Genomic DNA, 16,844 nt, shown 5'->3' with positions numbered 1-16,844 from the left:
ATTTCTCATATTTCTGAAGGCTGGGAAGTCCAAGATCAAGGCACCAACAGATCTGGTGTCTGGTGAAGGCCCATCACCTGGTTTCATAAACAGCATCTTCTAGTTGTAACCTCACATGGCAGAAGTGATGAGGGATCTCTCTGGGGCTTCTTTTATTAGAATACTAATCCCATTCATGAGGGCTCTATTCTTTGGATTCATTTTGCTGTTCTTTTTCAAACTTCTTGAGAAGCTTAACTTATTAATTTTAAGCAGTTCTCTTTTTCTATTATGTACATTTAAAATATAAATTTCACTCTAAAGATTTTTAGCTGTATCCCCATGTCTTGATATATGTTTTTATTATGGATCAAGTCAAATATTTTCTAATATACATTATGACTTCTTTGACCCATAAGTTATTTGTTAAATAACAATTTAACTTTTTTGTTATTACGGTTTAATTATGTTGTGGTCAGAGAACATTCTCCTTTGCTTTTTCCAATTCTGTAAAATGTTTTTTTTTGAGACTTTTTTTGTCTTGTTTTTTTTTTTAAATAAATATTCCATAGGCACTTGAAAAGATTATGTACTCAATAGTTATTGAGTAGAGGGTTTATATTTGGTCTATAAGTCAAGCTGGTTAAATGTGTCATTCAAATATTCTATCCTCAGTGACCTTCTTATTTGAATTTTATCTATTGCTGATACAGATGTGTGGATATCTCTCAATATAATTGTTAATTTGTTCTTTCTCTATTCTGTCAAAAATACTGCTTTGTGTATTTCGAGACTACATTATTAGTTGCATTCACATATAAATTTGTTCAGCCTTCTTATTGAAATGAACCTTTTAGGAATGAACTGTTTTATATCTAGGTAATGACTTAAAGTAGAATTTGTCAGATATTAGTACTGGCATTGCATATCTTTTCCATCCTTTTATTTTCAAATTTTTGAATCATTATGTTCTAGTTGTGTCCTTGTAAACAGAATATAGTTGGATTTTGTATCTTTTTTCAGTCTGATAATCATTACCCTTTGATTGAACATTTAGTCCATTTATATTCAATGAATCATTGATTTGTATGTGTTTAAATTTATCATTTTCCATTCTTCCTAAACATTCTTTGTTTCTTTTTCCTCCTTTTCTTGCCTTCTTTGATTGACTGAATAGTCTAAAAACGTTTCCCCCCTCCACTAGTTAGGAAGTTATATACTTCATTTCTATTTTTTAGTAGCTACTATAGAAATTACAATGTCTACTGAACCTTTTAATGTCTAAGGATAATAAATACTTTTTGCCTCCTCTAGGATAATACAAACACCTTGGAAGACTTTAATTTTTTAATTTATTTTTTTTCATTTCCTAATTGATATATATTATTTCCTATATTATATGTAATATAGTTGTCATATTTTTATTCTATCATGTTTCACTTATCCCTGCAACACATTATTATAAATGTTTCATTTAGATTTACTGATATATAGCATGTCCCTTATCTCTGAGCAACTGGGGCCTCTTGCCAGTGTCTCATCCCTTCTCTGGCCCTCCCCTAGTCATACCCCTCTCCAAAGGGCAAGAAGTCTGTGACACAAAGAAGATATTCCCACCTGGAGCCTGCCACCCTCCTCTTCTAGCCCTTGCTTCTAGATCATGCTCTGGGACCCTGGAATTCCCTATCCAAACACTGTGTGCCTAGTTCCAGGACCTGCACAGGTGTTTTCCCCAGAGCAAGCCATGCTGCTAGGTGTACATACCTCTAAACCTAAAGGATGACTGAGGGATGGCTGCTTGCAGGAGAGATGAGGGAGGTTGGATATATGGGTTAAGGTGTCCATACATATATGTAAAGCCTCTTGTAGTTTGAGATGGAGTCTTAGTGTAAGGGTAAGGGCAAACTGGACCTCCTTTTAAACTTGTGACCTGTATATTACGAATGTTAGGAATAGGCATGGTCACATATTAACCACTTTCCAATTTTAGTATATGTACTGCTGAAGCAAGCACTACTACTAACCACTTTCTTTGTTCATTCCTTGTTGCATTTCAGATCTTATATCTTTTGCCTGAACAGATCTTTTAGGATTTATTTCAGTGAAGATTTGTAGGTTGTAAACAGTATCAGTTTTTATTTGTTTATTTGTTTGTTTTTGGCTTCCATGTTGCTTCTGAGAATATAGCTGTCAGTCTAATATCTGCTCTTTTGGAGGTTAACTGTCTTGTTTTCTCTGGCTACTTTCGAGATTTTCTCTTTATCTTTGGCTTTCTTCGATTTCACTACTTTGTGTCTAGGTACAGATCTCTATTTATTGTAGAGATTCTTTGGGCTTCTTGAATCTGTAAATAGATGTTTTTCACCATTTTGAGGTCATTTAGTCATTATTATTTCAAGCGTTGTTTCTGCTCCATCCTCTCTGCTTTCATTTTTGTTTAAGTGTATGTTAGACTGCATATTTCTTTTCTCCATTTAACTTTTCTTTGTATTTCATATCTGGAGCTCAAGTTTGCCTCATTAGACCGATACCCTCAGGCAAAAGCAGCTCCTTCACATACATTAACTCTCCGAGTTCCTGCTTTAGTTTCATCTTTAGCCTGGTGATTCTTTTTTATCTTGTCAGCTCTGATATATTTAAGAAAATGTTTTAAAGTATTTTATTGTCTTTAAATATTTTATTGTTTTAAAATATTTTTTGGTCTAAATACTCTAACCTAATATATTCCTGTAATACTGAAAACATTTTTTTCCCCTGAGGTATTTGCTATATCAGGGTCTTAAGAATTCAATCAGAATTTAATTATGCTTTTATGAAAAGTTTCCTGATTCTTTTTTTAAATAGTTAAACATATAACCAGAAACTTGAATAAAACCCCAAAACAACCTTGAGTTTCTCTAACTTCTTTGGCAGTTGAAGGATCCAAATCAATTGCTTTTTCACTTTTTAATTCTTGCTTTATTGTCACTGAGAATCTCTTCAGTACCTTTCTTTTTAATTTTCCCTTGTGCTAGTCTTGTTAGCCAACATTTAGGACTCAGTGCAAATATCTCGAAGGCATAAAGTTTTCTAGAAGACTTAAGGAATGATGATCATACCTCTCATTATTCAAGTAAAAACTATTGATTATTGCATACATCATAGCAGCCATGGTATAATCAAATTATGCCCGTTAACCAGAGAGGTAACAGAGACTAACCCTCACCCAGACCTGTCCTACAGTTGTATCAAGCTATTTCCCCCATTTAATTTTACTCTTTAATTATTCTATATGTAGATAAAGATAGATTTATCATTTATCACCATTCAAGGTTATACTGATGATATAGATTTTTAGAATATGATAGTGATGCTATCTAATGAAATCGAAGAGCTCTAGAACAATTTCTTGGAGTAGTACAAGCAGGGCCATGGCATACAGTCATGTAGCTTTTGCACTGTACAACCCTAAGTGTTGCCATTTTATATCAGAGTCCACAATCATCAAAGGAGGGCCTGGATCAACATGAATCTGGGATAATCTTTAATGAGAGGTTGTCTAATATCAAGATCTAGATTTTACTGTTTAAATGTTAGCAAATAGTTTTCTTTGTAATTGATACTATCTCACCGGCCATCCTTAGCATCTTGAAAATTTGCTAAAAACCAGTGGCTATTTAAGTTATCTTTATTGATGACTTAGATAGTCATTGAGCTAACTCACCTTGCACCAGAAGATGAAGAAAAGTTCCAGATGAAAAAGATAAAAATGTATCTTATGTATAATGAGTAAGAGTTTCAAAATCCACAGATTTCCCTCTTTGATCAAAGATCCTGAAAATCTTACGCCCTGACAGGATATTCTCTAGTTTATGCAGAAGGCAATAGGAACTATATTGTTTAAAATGCCACAAAATTTCTCCTATTAGGAAATATATATTCAGCCTTGAGGAAACATATTCCAGGCTTAACAACTGAAACCAGTCCTTTCAGCGATGCCCAGTCTGAACTAAGTTCTTCTTGATCCATATTCTCTTTTCAGGATGATTGCTAGAATCATCCTTCATTCTGGCCTTTCCTGCCCTCATTTGGGAGTTGAATAAAAGCTCTCTTCAGTGAAAGGCATGGTTTATTTTGATTAGAGGCCCAAGTCACAACCCATAATAACTAGTCACTGCGTACTATGACTTATTTAACTGACCATATTTTATATACCACTTAGGTCTTACCCTAGGAATTGGCAAAACTCAAGAATGAGTTTGCAGAAATTTTGAAATTGTATAATAGCATTATGAATTTGTTAATTTGTTTTTCACTTGATGGATTCAAAATAGTTTACTTCCAATGAGACAAATTTTCAGGAAGCCAACACTGAGACCTGGTAAAAGGGGTAGGAGTCCCACCAAACAGGCGAATGATTTTGACTCATCCCCTAAGCATGTTGGGCTTCTTTCTTCACTTGTAGAACATAGGTTTGAATTCTAATTCCTTTCCAGAAGTACACTGTTCTGATTCTCTTTCTAGAATTAAAATTAGATACCTGTGCAGTAAATCTTCTAAGTCAGCTCTATGAATTTCACATAGAGTTGAGTTGAGTTTAAGGTATTTATATAGGAGAGAGGGTTTTTTTATTCTTAGTAGAGATTTAGTTCACTAAATAGAGCTTTTCATGAAAAAAAAAGCAATGCTTTAGGAAGGGAACCGAGTTTAGAAATAAAATATAGATTCATTTTTAAAATTTGAAATGAAATTTCTAATGGCATACGTATAAGTGTACAATTCAGTGAATTGCAGGGACGGAACACAGCCATGTAACCATCACAAAGAATATTACCTGTACCTCAGAAGCCCCCTTGTGCCCATTCCTAATTACTACACCCTCCCTCCCCTTCTGAGGATAACCGCTCTTTGACTTCCTACTCCATCAATTAGTTTTGCTTGCTTTTGTTCCTCATATGAACGGAACCATGTATAATATACATTCTTTTATGTCTGGCTCCTTTAGCTAATATTATATTTCTGAGATTCATCAATATTCTGTATAGATGTATCAGACATTTAAATTTTCCTCCAGAGAGACATTGCTACATTTTTGCACAACTTTATTAGCATTCTCTTTTGAGTGACTCATTCGGGAGGGTCAATAATATGCCATTATGAACAGAGGATAAAAGTACTAAAGTAGAAAGACAAACCAGAGGCAGTTTACAATATATTAATGTAGTGTATTGTTAATATATAATAAAATTTATTGATTTAAAAAAACGTAAGCCCTCTTTGGAAGGAAAAGGATTCTCTTGCTGGTCTAAGATCAGGAAAGAATCACCCCCATGGTACTGATAATGGCTATTAAATTACAGGATTCTTAAAGATTGACACCTTTTCCTTGAGACTAAGAAATCATAATTTCTCCCTATCTTTTCATGCCCTCATCCCTGTAATCCTGTAATCACTGTTCTATCTGACCCTGCACAGACTAGATGCAAAATAGATATTATTTAACAGAATGAGTGAAAAGTACAGCTAGCATTTATAGTGCCTTCATGGTACCAGCCACTGTGTGACGATCTCTTGTTTAGTCAACACAGCAACACTATAAGGTTGATGCTCTTATCACAATTTGCTAGATGAGGAATTTTGGCCATTGGGCATAACATGTCCAAAGTCACTCAGACATTGCATGGCCAGAACCTATCAACTCATCTCTTTAGCCTTCACCACTGTGTACACACACTATCTCTGGTTAGCGGAAGCTACAGTGGTGGCTGGGTTCATGGGTGCCCTATGGCTAGGAGCTCTGCCAGCTGAGAACACACAGCCTGGTCTATCCCAGACACCTCCCCTATGGGCATGTAAAGGGAACCTGCTCATTGGGCTCTCGTTGCCCCCCTGCTTGTGCCTGATCCCTTGGGTAAGTTGTGATTTTCTGGCTAGCTTCTTCTTCCCTCAGCATCCCATGCCAGCCTCCGCTGCTGCTGCTGCCTGCCTGTCATGGGGTTCTATTGGCTGGCTCCTCCACCATGAGAGGAACAGACACAGTCTTAGCATTTGCAATTCTAATTCTGTGTGATAAGCCACCAAGCCCATGGCCCACCTCTACCACATGTATTTCATCTAGTTAACTCCTGTTCAACCCCCACATCTCACATTTATTGGTCTTCAATAAATAGTTGTTGAATAAATGAATGGTAAATGAGCCTTTTAAATTCAGTTCTAATATAAACTTTGTTGTTTAAAAAATGTTGATTCTGACCTGACTACTAAAAATGCATTGTTAGTGAACTAATATATAATAAAGAGAAAATGTAATGTATCTATCCTTTTACAGTACTAGACATAAATAGGAGTAGATTATTGATAAGATTCTGTGACCTTTTCTGATTCTTAGCATAGTTTTTTAACTAGCCTTTATATAGTGGTAATATTTATATGTGCAGTGTTTTGCGCTTTCAATTTCTTCTTGATATTTTACATGTGTTGATGTTTTCCATAAATTTGCATGGACTACCTTGCTTGTCATTTTTAATATAACAAAATATCCCATGGGGTAGTCCTCTCAGAATAAACATGGGTTTTGCTTTTTGTAGTCAGTGCACAACTGGCATTGCCACTTCTCTGGAACTAGAGTAATTTAAAGGAAGCAGGATTGCAATTTGTCTTGGTAGAGGAACCGACCTTTTGGATATGATTATGGCTGTAATATGTTTTACCCTTATTTTATTCCAGGATGTTTTTCTCTGGTGGGCAGTGTGGTCATGTTGGCAGACCTGAAGAACTTCTACTGATGTTCAAGATATTCCTTGTCATTTGTCTTCATGTAGTTCTGGTTATATCCCTGGAAGGTACAGTACCTGTTTTCTTTCATATTTTTTCCTGTTTTCTGTGTGTGTATGTATGTGTATGTTTAGAATTTTTGTTTTTACTGTGGTAAAATAAACATAACATAAAACTTACCATTTTAACCATTTCTAAGTGTATAGTTCACTGGCATTAAATATATTCACGATTTTGTGCAATCATCACTGTTGTTCACTTCCAGAAATTTTCATCATCTCAAGTAGAAACTATGTACCCATAAAACAATAACACTTTCCAGTCCCTCATAACCTCTATTCCTTCTGTTGCTATGCATCTGCCATTCTAGGGACCTCATATAAGTGGAATCGCATAATATTCATTCTTTTCTGACTTATTTCACTTAGCATAATGTTCCTGAGATTCACCCATGTTGTAGCATATATCAGAGCTCCATTCATTTTTTTATTTTTTATTAGGTTTATTGGGGCAACATTGGTTAATACAATTATATAATTTTCAGGTGTACATTATAATTTGACATCTGTATATTCTATTGTGTTTTTGCCACCCAAAGTCCAGTTTCCTTCAGCTACCATATATTTGATCCCTTTACCCACTTTACTCTCCCTCTTCCCCCCATATTTGACCCTCTTTATTCTGTCTACCTCCCTTTTCCTCCCCCACCCCCTACCCTCTGGTAATCACTAGTCTATAGTCCATGTCCATGAGTCTCTGTTTGTTTGTACTGTTCATTTGTTGCTTTTAGGTTTATATCCCACATATAAGTGATATCGTGTGATTTTCATCTTTTTCTGTCTGGCTTATTTTGCTTAGCATGATTATCTCAAGGTCCATCCGTGTTGTTTCAAATGGCAGTATTTCGTCTCTTCTTATGGCTGAGTAATATTCCATTGTATATATGTACCACAGCTTCTTTAGCCAATCATCTGTTGTAGGACATTTCAGTTGCTTCCATGTCCTGGCCACTGTGAATAGTGCTACTATGAACATCGGTATGCAAATATCTTTTCGGATATGGGTTTTCAAGTCTTTGGGGTAAAAACCCAGTAGAGGGATTGCTGGATCATATGGTAGATCAATTCTTAGTATTTTGAGGAACCTCCATACTGTTTTCCATAGTGGCTGTACCAATTTGCAGTCCCACCAGCAATGTATAAGGGTTCCTTTTTCTCCGCATCCTCTCCAACATTTGTACTTGTTCTGTTGATTATAGCTATTCTGACAGGTGTGAGATGGTTGGGTCCCTGCTTTCGATTTTTTGGGGTACATATACCTAGGAGTGGAATTGTTGAGTCATATAGTAGTTCTGTTTCATTTTTTGAGGATCTGCCAAACTGTTTCCTTCAGTGGCTGTACCATTTCACATTCCTACCAGCAAAGCACAAGGATTCCAGTTGCTCTATATCCTCACCAACACTTGTTATTTTCTGTTGTTTTGATAATGGGTGTGAAATGGTATCTCATTGTGGTTTCAATTTGCATTTCCTTAATGATTAGTGATGATGTGCTTATTAGCCATTTGTATACCTTCTTTGGAGAACTGTCTATTCATATTTTTGGCCCATTTTTGAATTGGGTTGTTTGGGGTTTTTCTGTTGTTGAGTTTTAGTTCTTTACATATTCTGGATATTAATTCTTTACTAGATAATATGATTTGCAAATATTTCCTCCCGTTCTGTGGTTTGCCTTTTCACTCTCTTAATAGTGTCTTTTGTTGTACAAAAGGTTTTAATTTTGATGAGGTGCAATTTATCTATGTTTACTTTGTTACCTGTGCTTTTGCTGTCATATCTAAGATATCATTGGTAAATCTAATGTCATGTTTTCTTCAGAGAGTTTTATAATTTTTGCTCTTATATTTAGATCCTTTGATCTGTTTTGAGTTCATTTTTGTATGTGGTATAAGGTAAGGGTCCAATTTCATCCTTTTAAAAATATTTTATTTATTTATTCATTCATTCATTCATTCATTCATTCATTCATTTATATTATGGTGACACTGGTTGATGAACTCCACTAAGTTTCAAGTGTACAATTTAACAGTAAGTTATATAAACATTGCATTGTATGTTCACTGCACATAGTTAGAGATCCTTCTGTCACCACATATTTGACTCCTTTTACACCATCTACCTTCCCCTTCTCCCCTACCCTCTGGTAACCACTAGTTTACTGTCCATGTCCATGAGCCTCTGTTTGTCATGTTTGTTGCTTTTAGATTTATATCCCACATGTAAGTGATATCATGTGGTTTTCAACTTTTCCTTCATTCTTTGTATGCAGATATCCATTTTTCCTAGCACCATTTATTGAAAACATTGTCATTTCACCATTGAATGGTCTTGGCACCTTTGTCAAAAATCAATTGACCATATATGTGAGGGTTTATTTCTGATGTTTATTTGTTTTTAAAAATATCTACTTGAAAATACTTCTGAATGGAAATTTAAGGAAGATAGGGAATCAGCCAAATGAAGCAGCATGGTTTTCAGAAAAGAGGATCTTTAGAAGCTTATGGAATAAGGAGAGAAGGTTTATGAGGAAGGTGGTAAAAGGCTAGAAATCCTGAGGCTGTGGTATGTGTGGGTACAACTGACAAAAGTATACAGTGCTATGCAAACGTAAAGAATCCTGATTAGGAATGTTATTTAAGAAGATGTTAGTAATGATACACAGAGAAATACCTTTCTTATTCAGAAGAGAGTGGCAAGACGAAGGAATCTTCATTAAATAAAGCAAATATCTACCAGCAACAAACAACATTAACAAAATGCACACACAACACACACTCACACACATACATACACACATAATAAATGGAAAACTTCCCAACAGGCTAAAAACACAATCGACAATTCTTCAAAAAGTAGGTGCTATGGCATATTATTAAGAAGCCACTGTAGTTTGCCCAAAAACAATAAGAGCTAAACGTGTACTGATTGCTTACAGTGTGCCAGGTCCCTTTGTGCTTTACATACATACAATCTCTTAAGCTTCTCAATCAAGTCTATGAAGGGAAGATGCTAGTCTTAGCCCCATTTCTCATAATCAAGAAAATGAGGCTCAAAGAGATAAGTAACTTGCTCAAAGAGGTAGCCGAGCTGGGATTTGTACCCAGCTCTGAATTTTGTGCTCATCACCATAAAACCAGAGTTCTCAAACTTGAGTGTGCATCAGAATCACCTGGAGGGCTTGTTGAGACAGATTTTTGGGTCCTTCTCCCAGAGTTTCTGATTTACTAGGTCTGGGCTGGGACCTGAGAGTTGATATTTCTAATAAGCTCCCAGGCAATGTTGATGTGACTAGTTCAGAGACTACACTTTGAGAACCACTGCTGACAAAACTGTCAAAAGACATAAGTAAGGAGAGCAAACTCCTTCAGATATATATCATAGGATACAAATTCTGTTGTGGCCATGTGACCTCTCAACTATGCTCACACACATCATCCCACTATGGGATTGGCAGGGCAAAAGTCAAACATCCTTGCTTTACTGATGAGTAATTGTCCCCAGGGACATCATTGGTTAGGAAGTGGTGGAGCCAGACTAGATACTAGATCTTGGGTCTCATATTTCGGTACTTTTTCCACCACAGGGGTAGATGAGGAGGGAAAGTGGAATGCAAGGGCAAAAAGTCATCAAATGAAAGCTGCTTGGTAGAAATAAGTCTTTTTGAAAAGTATATTTTAAAATAATGAAACAGGCTACAGTCATGCTACCTTGAATAAGCCTGATCCCATCTGATTTTGGAAGCTAAGCAGGATTGAGCCTGGTTAGTACTTGGATGGGAGACCACCTAGAAAGACCAGATGCTGTAGGCGTAAAAAATAAAAATAAAGGATTGTAACCTGACAAGGTCATTGCAATCTGTGAGGTCAACCAAGGGTTGTCTCACCTAAAAAAGTAAAAAATAAAATAAAATGATGAAACAGGGCAGGTGAACCAGAAAGTGCATGCTGACTGTATTTCTTGCTCTTCGCTGATGAAGTGATTTCTGAAAACAGTGTTTCTCAAAGTGTGGCCTCAGACAAGTAGCATCAGCATCATCTGGGAGCTTTTTAGAAATGCAGATTTTCAGACCTACCCTAGACTGCTAGGTGGGGCCCGGCAGTCTGTGTTTTAACCCATTTTCAGTTTAGATAAAAAAAAGTGCAGCTCATGGCCAGTGTTAATTTAATTTTACATAAACACGCTCTTTGAGGCTGAAGTAAATCCGACTGGTTTTCTATGTGAAAATAAAATATAAAAACTGTTCTTGGAGTTTTTTATAAACAGAACTTGTCTCTAATCCTAATGTAACAGAAATGTTTACATAAATTGATTCATCAAATGAATCTTTGGCTACATTTTCTAGGACTTGACGTTTTCAGCAATCAAGAATTACTAAATTTTATACATAAAAATACCACTACTAAAAACATAATGCTATTATAGAATGATGTCATTTGTTTCCAAAGACTATTGATATACTAGAGTGATGTGAAAATAATAATAAAAACAAGATATTTCATGGCAAACTTTGGGGATAAGATTTAAGCAATCTGCAAGTTATCTCGGTGTAAATGCTGCAGCCACAAGCGCCGCTGGCTAGTATTCTAGGGGCAAACAGGAAATGGGTTAATCAGCCCTCCCATACTTATGCTTACCCAAACTATAGAGCCACTCTCCTAAAGAATTGGCTGAAACATTGCTGCATGATATAGTAAAAAGATGGTAAGAGCCTTCCCCATGCCTGCCACCTGCTACATGTATGATCTTGATTTGTCATGAAACCAACATGAGCCTCTATTTCTTCATCTTCAAAATGGGTATAATCATGAGCTCCCCCAATGGGCTCTTGTAAGGCTGAGTATATATATATATATATATTTTTAAAGCTCACGAAAGCAAAGATTTTTCCTTTTCTTTTTTCCAGCTTTATTGGCATATCATTAGCACATAACATTGTGCATACAGAGATTTTTCTGAATGAGAGTTTTGGGATCTAGAAAGGGCTAAATAGGAGTTCATTATAATCTTTCAGAACTCCCACTAAGAGTATTCATGCTATCTAATAATTGCATTGATAGCACCTACCATGTGCCAGCCTCTGTTCTGAGCCCTTATAAAAGGCTAACTCATTTAAAGCTCACTCAATAATGCTTTGAAACAGGCACTGTAATTAGCTCCATTTTACAGATGAGGAAACTGAGGCACAGAGAAGGTAAGCAAGTTGCCCTCGGTTAAACATTTCAGTTGCAGAGCTACAACTCAGACTCAGGCCATCTGACCCAAAGTTTGCATGTTTAAGTATTACACTATCCTGTCTTCTGTAATTCTTAACCTCTCTGCTATACCAGACTCAGCTGCTTGGTGGTTGTGTACTTGTAGATTACAAAATAATGTGAGAATTGATAATTTTATAACCACTGAATGTTAGATTGGATCATCCAGATGGCTCATAGGCACTATCTTCCTGAATAGCTTTGGACTGAGGCAGGTTCTCTTCAGTTCAGGATGGCTGAGGTCTGGTCTTTGATGAAGGCCAAGACTGACCTGCTACTTCTACATTGGATAATCAGTTGTGCAGTGACAAGTGCCTGCTGTGTGTCCAGTGTTACTGGCTGCTGAGAGAACATCATCTCTGACTCCAGGGACTTTACAATCCAGTTGGAAGGACATGATGATGACATATGACAACAATACAAACTATAAGTCCTAGAGGAAAATGGGAGGAAAATTAATGAGTACTAAGGGCCCGTTCAGGGCCAGGCCCTTTTAGATGCTTCATATATGTCATCTCATTTAATCCTCACAAAAACTCTTCATGGTAGATATTTTTAGTCTCAGTTTCGAATGAAGAAACTGAGCATCAAAGAGATGAAATCATTTGCCCAGTCATGTAGCTCAGAGGATGCACCATTGGAATCTGTAGCCTGTACTGTTTATAATATAGCAGGCTTCTCAGTAAGTGTCTGAAGACTCAAGGAACATGTCACTGAGGGTGAGGAGAATATGGAGAGGGAGTCAGGGTAAGTCACCTGAGAACAGCCATTCCCCCTGGCTCTGGGGAATCTGGACTATAAACGTAGTAGCTCTACCCTGGAAGCCTGAGAGATGATTCAATGGCTCTTGACAGAAGAGGTAGGTCTGACACTCTCTTGTTAGGTCACTGGCCAACAGAATCATTAGACCTTAATACTTTCAGTTGTGTGATTTTGTGATGTTTGAAGGAATCATTCTCGGTTTACCAGAAGCCCAAATGGGCAGGTAACTATATTTACCTCTAGCCTCTAGCTCTCCTGGGCTGTGCCAATGCCTTTTTTCTTTTCTTTTACTTTACGTTTTTTTTTTTTTTCCGGTCTTTGAAGGAGGTCTTCTTTTAGGTACAACTATTTTCCAGAGGGTGAGGTGACATAATAATAGTGGAAGATGGTTATAATTTCATTCTTCCAGAGTTGTCTTCCGTATTTGGAAACAATTACACATCTGAGCCAGTTTGGTGATCTCATGAGCTATAATCCCCAACTTACAGTTTCTCTGGGTAGGGCCTAGACCTTTCCGAGCAGGCATTTCCAGCGATAAATTCCTCTATAATTTCCCTTCTTCAAGGCCTTACTGTCTTGTTTTCTCCTACACTCTCATGCTTCGTCCATCTAAGTCTTAGTTCTTCCTCATGCAGCACATGTTAGAGCTGTAGAAGGTAGACTATGTGTTCCTGAAGAACACAGGGCACCTGTCTTTGTTTAAAAATTTATTTATTCTCCAATTACAGTTGTCATACTGTTTCAAGTGTACAACATAGTGATTAGACATATAGCTTACAAAGTGATCACCCCAATAAGTTTACTACCCATTTGACATTCTACATAGTTATCACAATTTTATTGACTATATTCCCTACGCTGTACTTTGCATCTCTGTGACTATTTTTATAACTGGCAATTTGTACTTCTTAATCTCTTTCATCTTTTTCACCCATCTCACTATGAGCTGTAGCTGCTGGATCCCACCAAGAGACTGGGACTTTGCCATGAAGAGTAAGGCAAGGATAGCACTGGCAACTGGGAGATTTACCAGCCAGCAAAAGCTACTTCTGGAGCTTTTATCAATTTAGAAATCAAGAGGTTCATTGGCTTCTTTGTAACTTTAAGAGCCTTTGAAATTGCCTGGCATAAAAAAAATGTAGCTTGTTTCCTCACTTGTAGATTGAGGGGGTCGGAATAGTTTGGTATCTAGTCTTTTCCCTACCTATGACCTATTTTGTAATTCTTTTCTTCCAGTGAACTCCAAGTCCTAAAAGATACTATCTTTCAACTGATTTATTCAAGTAAAACTTTCCCCCCATTTATGTGTGTTGAACAAAGACATATATGTTTGTGATCAGTAGTAGAGAACTAGTATAGATATAATTTTGAACAAAGCAAACATCACACTCATTTTCTCATGTTACCTATTGTGGGCAAATAAACAATTTTTAAAATAATGAAATATAGTCTAAGTGACTACTTTTGCCAGTTTTCTAGATTTACAATATTGTACCAGGTCACCTTCAAGTCTCCTCACCTCTGAAATGGATTTCTATGAATTTCAGTTTCCTGATATGTAATGTAAAGAGATGGAACCCCACAGTCTTTCTAGGAGATACCTTCCTATGGTCCTAAGCTATGGAAACTTGAATTATACAAACACAGTATTGTAGTAGATATTCTTGCTAATTAAGTATTAATGAATAGATAAGAATGTTTTATAGTTAGAATGGAAACCACATATGTGTAAGTCTTAGGAAGTAACCATCTTCAGATTTTTTAAATGCCCCTCTAGAAATTACTGATAGATATCACGTCGTTTATATTAAGGAAAAATAAACAGTTTATTACATAAAGGTAAACTTCATAGAAGGACAAAAAAATCATATCGTCTGAATTAATAATCATTAAAACTTATTGTTGGAACTGTGATAAAATACTTTATAAATGTAATATAATTTCATTCAAAGTAATCACCCCATTTTACAGATGAAGAAATATAAGCAGAGAAATGTTAGAAACTTACTCAAGGCAGAGCCAGGATTTGAACCCAAGTTAGTCTCCCTCAGAAGCTCAGCCTCTTAACCACATTTAAAGCTTGGTTAAGGAGGTATGCTCATTAATCCATTGGAAATAAATAGATATGGGCGTTTTATTCATACGGAGAAGAATACCAAGTCAAAAATTACACATTATTAAATGTAAGGAATCCCAGATCAGACTTTCAAAGCTCATGACAAGCCAAAGATATATAAGGAGAAGATATCAGAACAGGAGCCACCAATATTAGAAAGGCCTAGGGGCCTTTTAAGGATCTCTTACCCAGAAGTACTGCAGCAAAGGTTAGGGTTTACACAGCTTCAAAACAGAGACAACTCCCAAATACTACAACTTTTCCAACTTAGTAGGATGCAACATGAATATCCATAATTCCTGCCTTTCTTAGTGGCTTTTATTAGTATATAACTGTTTATGGAACTGGTTCATAACATGGGAGCCCTACTCTCGAGGGTCGTGAGAAAACATGATATGGATGTTTGCTATGAGCAAAGCTGGGGAGATGAGTCACAAAGAAGGGGGGATTCATATTTAGCCTCAATGTAGCAAAGGACTTTTCCTCCTCTGGCTCATATTAATTCCCTGACTTTTGACCTTGTTAAAATCATGACAAAGAACAAGAGAGAAAATGGTGGCTGGAGAGAGTGATTTTAGCATTAATTGTGTTCCATTATTAATATGAATTATTCCATGACACTCAAATTAAATCTGATGTGGCAGAGACTAGCTGGCAGCTCAGCAAACTTTTATTTTATTTTTCTTCCTCAGCACATAGCAAGACTATATTTCTTAGCCTCCCTTGCTATTAGAATGGCCACGTGACAGTTCTGGCCAATGGATGTGGGCAGAGGCAATGTTTGCCACTTCCAGGCCTAGTCATTAAAAATCTCTCACTTGATTTCCCTCACTCTCTCCCTTTCCATGTTTGCCTGCTGGATGTTGCTCTCCAGAGCAAACTTGAAATCTTCATGTTGAAAATGGCAGTGACTCTTTCAACTTGGGTCCCTGAGTGACTGCATGGAACAAATGCCTCTTTGTTTGCCCCGCCCTGATCTCCCCTCTAGGCTGCTGACTGGACTTTACACATGGAAAATAAAGTTCTACTTTTTAAGCCCCTGCAATTTCAGGATTTATTGCAGCAACTTGCCTTACCTTAACTAATATATATGACTATGACCCTTCTCACTAGGGTTGCTGTTATATCTCATTCTGCTGTTGGAAGGTGGGCTGGGGTGGAAAAGGCATCTTTTCTTGAGATCACATAAGAACCCAGGATCATACAATCTAAGAAAGAGTCCATATGGTCACTACTGAGGTGCTCATTGTCAAATCAGGAGAGAGTCATTTTAGGGCAAGAGACCCCACCAGAGCCACCTGCTATTTTTGTGTCAACCCAGGCCACTGGGACCCTCATAGTATGGCATGTAATTCTGACAATAACAAGGCATTTAATCATTGTGGTTCAGTTTACTTATCTGTAAAGTACCAGTATTTCTCTCATAGAGTTATTTGCAGATTAAATGAGTTAATGCATGTAAAACAGATGTCTGTAATCCATCTGACACATTGTAAGAGCTCAGTAAATACTAGCCATTATCACTAGAAATCAGCATGGTCTAACAGAAATTTTTGTGATAATAGAAGTATTCCATAGCTGTACTATTTAATACAGTAGCCTTTAACCACATGTGGCTATTGAGCACTTGAAAGGTGACTGAGGAACTGAATTTTAAATTTTATTTAACTTTAATTAATTTAAATTTAAATATAAATAGCCACCTGTGGCTAGTAGCTATTATATTGAACATTGCAGCTATAGACTATTTGTTTTAATTATTTCAGAACTTCTCTATTTCGTACTATATAAGTCAGTGTTCAATCACAGAAGAGGAATCACTAGGGGCACACCCACACACATGCATGTGTGTGCATGTGCATACACTAAAGAATTTTGTCACAGGGATTTTACTTTCTATAACTGTAGAAGCTGGTTAAACAG

General features: G+C 36.6%; 1 protein-coding gene, 1 long non-coding RNA gene and 1 pseudogene across 10 annotated transcripts in view; 2 read left to right on the top strand and 1 right to left on the bottom strand.

Annotated features, from left to right (window-relative positions):
• The window catches only part of LOC107511989, a 179,149-nt gene that overhangs the window by 108,040 nt on the left and 54,265 nt on the right, over positions 1–16,844 (bottom strand). The gene's annotated exons all lie outside the window — the stretch shown is intronic.
• ADGRG2 (adhesion G protein-coupled receptor G2) overlaps positions 1–16,844 on the top strand; it is a 99,386-nt gene that overhangs the window by 32,118 nt on the left and 50,424 nt on the right. For all 9 annotated transcript variants that reach the window (XM_016147000.2, XM_016147008.2, XM_016147018.2 and 6 more), the window contains one exon: positions 6,685–6,800. In XM_016147000.2, coding sequence (XP_016002486.2) covers positions 6,686–6,800 — 115 coding nt within the window. In that variant the 5' untranslated portion in view covers position 6,685. The remainder of the gene's footprint in view (positions 1–6,684; positions 6,801–16,844) is intronic.
• On the top strand, positions 10,482–10,600 carry LOC118608038 (annotated as a pseudogene).

The sequence above is a fragment of the Rousettus aegyptiacus genome, unplaced genomic scaffold, assembly GCF_014176215.1.
Source record: "Rousettus aegyptiacus isolate mRouAeg1 unplaced genomic scaffold, mRouAeg1.p scaffold_m13_p_9, whole genome shotgun sequence".
NCBI lineage: Eukaryota > Metazoa > Chordata > Mammalia > Chiroptera > Pteropodidae > Rousettus > Rousettus aegyptiacus.
Note: the sequence above shows the minus strand (reverse complement) of the source record. Positions and strands in the feature narration are given on the sequence as shown.